Source organism: Arachis duranensis, chromosome 4 (assembly GCF_000817695.3).
Source record: "Arachis duranensis cultivar V14167 chromosome 4, aradu.V14167.gnm2.J7QH, whole genome shotgun sequence".
In the NCBI taxonomy this organism is placed as follows: Eukaryota; Viridiplantae; Streptophyta; class Magnoliopsida; order Fabales; family Fabaceae; genus Arachis; species Arachis duranensis.
Genome location: NC_029775.3, coordinates 113,901,228 through 113,906,706, shown reverse-complemented (window position 1 = coordinate 113,906,706; position 5,479 = coordinate 113,901,228). Strand labels below are relative to the sequence as shown.

General features: G+C 24.4%; 1 protein-coding gene across 1 annotated transcript in view; it reads left to right on the top strand.

The window, feature by feature from the left end:
* Nucleotides 1-747: 747 nt before the first annotated feature.
* LOC107486054 (subtilisin-like protease Glyma18g48580) overlaps nt 748-5,479 on the top strand; it is a 16,183-nt gene continuing 11,451 nt past the window's right edge. Inside the window, exons 1-4 of the mRNA XM_016106595.3 lie at nt 748-940; nt 1,020-1,129; nt 2,811-2,908; nt 3,008-3,163. Coding sequence (XP_015962081.1) covers nt 842-940; nt 1,020-1,129; nt 2,811-2,908; nt 3,008-3,163 — 463 coding nt within the window. The 5' untranslated portion in view covers nt 748-841. The remainder of the gene's footprint in view (nt 941-1,019; nt 1,130-2,810; nt 2,909-3,007; nt 3,164-5,479) is intronic.

Here is a 5,479-nt window from a genome sequence, read left to right as displayed (position 1 = left end):
AACAATGATGACGAGGGGGAGTATATATGCCCTACCATTACTTCTTGGAAAGCATGGCAGAATTCGTGCTTTAATATCAGGGAAACGGAGTTGTTTATTTGAGTTTTAATTCGTGTAAATTGAGTTTTAACAATCTAGTACAATAAATGTGGTATTCAGGGAGGTCTTTAACAATGTTTCTTGATGTCATTTCGGGTAGTTTGTTATATGTAACTTTTTCGCACGGTTCTTTTCAGTTTTCACTAGTACATAGGAAAAGGAGAGTCCATTCCATATTATGGATTTGCGAATCAAAATGTGTACTTCTATCTTTGATTTCTGAATATATTGGCCTATTTGTAAATTGTTTTGTCTGCTAGATCATGCTATGTTTCACATTTACATTGTGAATAACTATGAAAAAATAATTTTTAATTAGTTTATATTAGTCTATGATTTATTGTAATTAAAATTATTTTTTTACTCTTAATTTTTGAAAAATTTAAAATTTAAAATAAAAATAATTTTAAAATATTAGTTGATAATAACGAATAAAAATCGGGTCTTGCCTGAACTATTAAATTATTAACTCGGAGCAATTCGGGATTAGATGCTAATATATACTATACTAACTATAGCACGTTTACATTAAAATTAGCTATTATGTATAAACTATTTATTTTAGTGTTTTAGTTAAAAATATTAAATATATAAACCGGATCTAGTCTAACAATGGTTGAACAGAATGGAATCAAGTTGATGAAAAGGACAATGATTCTCTATAAATTGTACTGTATGCAGTGCCTGCCAAGCAATTCAATTCCCACATAATACTACACTTGAAAAGCAAAACAGAAAACACATGGCCACTTCCAGCTTTTACCTTCCCCTCATCATTGCTACATGGTTTCTTCTTCTGCCATTCTCGCCGGAAGTTGTTCACGGCACCGACACCAAAAAGGTAGGTTTGCTCCTCTTGCTGAACTCCTCCCCCCTCTTCCAGCGTTGAACTTTTTTCAATCTATATGTTGCTTGATCAGTGCTACATTGTATACTTGGGAGCACATTCTCATGGTCCCAGTCCTACCTCTGTTGACCTTGATGCCGCTACAAATTCTCACTTCGATTTATTAGCTTCAGTCTTGGGAAGGTATGGTTTATATTTTTTATTTAGCTTAAATATGGGGTGGTTATCATTATTACGATAATTATATAATTTTTTTAAAATTATTTAAGATTATATTTTTATTATTTTACAAACTTTTTATTTTATTTTTTAAATTAACACTATGTTTAGATCAAAGGAAATTGGGAGGAAAAAAGATGTAAAGAAGAAAAATGAACAACAAAAATAATTTTTTCTTTCATTGGATAAAAAGAGAAAGTTGGTGAAAGAGAAAAAAAAAGTGACGTAGAGCCCATATTTAAATTTTTTTTCCACAATCATGTAAAGAAAACTGACAAAAAGTTAACAAATTATAAATTTATTCTTGGTGTAACATAGAAAAAGTAATAATAAATTATAATTTATATATAATATAGGTAATAATGGTATTAATATAATTTTATTTTATTATAATTTTTTTATTTTTTTATTTAAACAAAAAAATTATTTTTATTTTTTTTCATCTATCTTCTCTTTTTTTTTAATTGGGAGTTACCTGAAACGGTAATTTGGACCTGAACGTGAGGTCTAGATTCTTTTTGAGACAGCGTCCGACATGTGCTGGTGCTGAAATACTACCGTCTGAGTTTTTTGTGAGGAAGTGAGGTAGTACTTGCAAGAAACTCTCTGATACCTAAATTAATAAAAGTTTTAAGCGAATTTTTAGTAGATTGGATTTTGAATATATTTGAGGATATCAGTGTATTTATAGTAAAATAAATAACAAACTTTTAGAATAGTTCCACCTTTAAGGATGATAAGTGGAACTGAACTTTTGTCAGTGTGTCCAAACTCCATGAGTTCAAGTAAGAGTAAATCGATTATTCATTTTGGTTTGTTCTAATTTATCACCAAATAAGATATAAAAATATAAAATTTTGTATCTCTGTTTTTTATGTCTTGTTCTCAATATCTTATTTTATTCTGTTTTCAAAAACAAACGCTTAATGTATTTATGTATAAATATATGTATAATTTAATTTATTTTTAATATATATTTTATATCGATAACTAATTTTAATACACATCTAACATAATCGTATCTATTATAACTATACTCATAATAGCATGCGCTTTATCTTTAGTCATGTATGATTGGATATATGTTAGAAAGATGAAACTTTACTAAACATATCTTTTGAGTTAACTACCTTTAATCTAAATTAAAGGTTGATATGCAAGTGAACATTTATATGAGACTAATGGAAGTAGTACCGGCAGGCGGTTTAGTAAATTTTTTTTTATATTTTTATTTTTAAAATTATAAATTTAATTTTAATAAATAAAAATATATAAAAAATTATGTAAAAATAATAAAACATGAAACGGAAAACACAAGCAATTGATCATTATGTAAAAGATAATATGAATTTATTTATTTTGTATTCTAAGAACACATGTCAAAGATTATAAATTGAATTTTTTAAAATATGAAAATTTAATTTTTAATACGTTTAATTTATATTTATTAAAAGAAATAATTTAAAATATTTTATTAATATTAAATTTATCATGTGCCTTTAAAATATATATTAACTAAATTAAAAAAAATTAAGTAACTTTAACCACTTTTTATATATTTTTTTAATTTAAACCAATACTAATGAACTCTTTATTTTAATATATTAGAAATATTAAATCTTAATATTTTTCTAAAATATGACAGCCATGAGAAAGCAAAAGAGGCCATTATATACTCGTATAATAAACACATAAATGGCTTTGCTGCCCTGCTTGAAGAGGAAGAAGCAGCACATATTGCAAGTGAGAATAATGCTTCTATATACTCCCAATCATATGTAGTTTAACTTTGGTTCGCTGAAGCTAATCATCTAAATTTGTATGTTTGGAATACCGGGCCAGAAAAACCAAATGTGGTGTCTGTATTCTTGACAAAAAAGCACAACTTGCACACAACTCGATCGTGGGAATTTCTTGGACTAAACAGAAATGATGACAACTTGGCATGGAGGAAGGGAAGATTTGGTGAAAATACAATCATTGCTAACATTGACACAGGTAATTAAGCTTTTCTAATCTATCTACATCTACTGCATCCTCTGCATATTATTATAATCCAATCCGTACGGATTAATTTACATTATTATATCTTCCGAGAACAAGATTCCCGCCCCGTGACTATGGGCCATGATATATATAGAATCAATTTTAAGAACAATGATGATGTTTTTATCATTTTTCTAGACTTCTTTTTTTATAATTTTTTAATATAAAAGATAAATTTTTATGTCCTTTACCAAATATTTTTTAAGAAAAAAATTTAAGAGTAAGCATAATTTATTATTTTTAGTTAGTATTTTTAGTCGTTAATCTAATGTTTTTAGTCTAACAGTTTAATAATATATTTTTTAGTTTTAATCCACATTTTTAAATATTATCGACTAACTACTAACTAAAAATAATAAATTCTATTTTTGTTTTACATTCCTATTTTTCGATACCAAAATAAAAAATATATAAAAACATTAATACTTATATAATTCATCTAATATTAATATTTATATATAGCTCAAGCGGCAGCATACATGTGCTTGCTTATTTCCTTGCTGGGTTAAAGCCAAAAGAAGGACGCCCTGTAATAGTAGTAGTATAGTAGTAGTTGTCACTTGTCATAGACTAGTATATAGTAACAATAACAAGTTTAATTACGCGTGTCATGTTCGTGATAAGATTAAAATTATAATTTTAAGTTATTATGTTAAATTTTATTTTAATTATAATAATTTAATTAATAAAAAAATAACTTGTATTTTCTTAATATAATGTTAATTGTATTAACTATAAAATAGTTATTTAATCTACTTTTTTTAATAAATCAGGCATATATACTTAATATGACCATAAATAATTTAGTAATACTTAAATCTACTAACAAAGTTTTATATGTTGGTATACTGTGAAGTAAGAAAATATCAAAATCAGCTCAAAATGAAGAACAAATTAATAGAAAATCCTAATGCAGAAAGTTTTGTAATAAATAATAAATAATTTAAACCTACTGAATAACAATTCAATGTTATCCTTTAATACCTGCAAAATATATACATGAAACAACACTGTATCAATGTTTGTATATAAAATTATATGATTAACGTAATTATAAAATTGTTTGTCAAGAGAATAAAATTATACGAATTTTTATGATAATTTTAATATTCTCAAACTATTAATGTACAATAAGAATTCATCTATTAGTTCCTAGAATTTCTAAATTTTTTTAAGTGATAGTAATAAATTTTAATAAATAAATAGATTTAGTAAGACATTTTGTTATTACCTTTTTATTATAGGCCTCTCAAAAACTTCTCTATATACCACATTCATCATGCAGTAATTTCCAAGTGTATTAACCCGTGCCATGCACGTGATAAGATTAAAATTATAATTTTAAATTATTTTATTAAGATTAATTTAAATTATAATAATTTGATTAATAAAAATATAACATGTTATATATTATTTGTTTTTTCTTAAGCTAGTGTTAAATATATTAACTCTAAATAGTTATTAATTGGTTTTAGTAATCTACTTTCTTCAATAAATCAACCATATATACTCAATGTGACCATAAATAACTTAATAATACTTAGACCTACCAACAAATTTTTATATGTTATTTTACTGTCAAATAAGAACATATCAAAATTAGCTCAAAATAAATAATAAATTATTAGAGAATTCTAATGCACAAAATTCTCTAATAAACAATGAATAATTTAAATCTACTAAAAAACAACTCAACACTTTTCTTTGATACTTGCAAAACATATACCTAAAATAATATTATATCAATGTTAGTATACAGTTTTACAATCATTGACCGTATTTACTAGTTGATAATGTATTAAATATTGATTTTATATAATTATAATAAAAATATTTCTCTAAATTAGTATAATCATGCATTATTCGTTAAATGTAACTTGTAATATAATTATAATAAATATATTTTTTTAAAATAAATTTAGAAAAAAATAGTGATTTCATTTTAGAGAAAAAATAAATTTATGAGGAATTAACACCTCACTTTTATTAGTTGAAAAAAAATCCAGTTTTAGTATATTTTGTCATTATTATACATTTTTCTCTAATCATATATCCACTATTTTCTTTTCTTTGTTTCAGCATTTTGAACCTGGGTTTAACTTCTCGTAGTTCTCACTTATCAGTCATTCTATTAGATGTAGTTGATAACTATTGAAATTCTTTGATTAATATAGGAGAAAAATATATTATTATATGATAGAATTAATATGAGTATATTTTATTATTAAATAAACAAAGTTAATATAAAATAAAATTATACATAAAAAA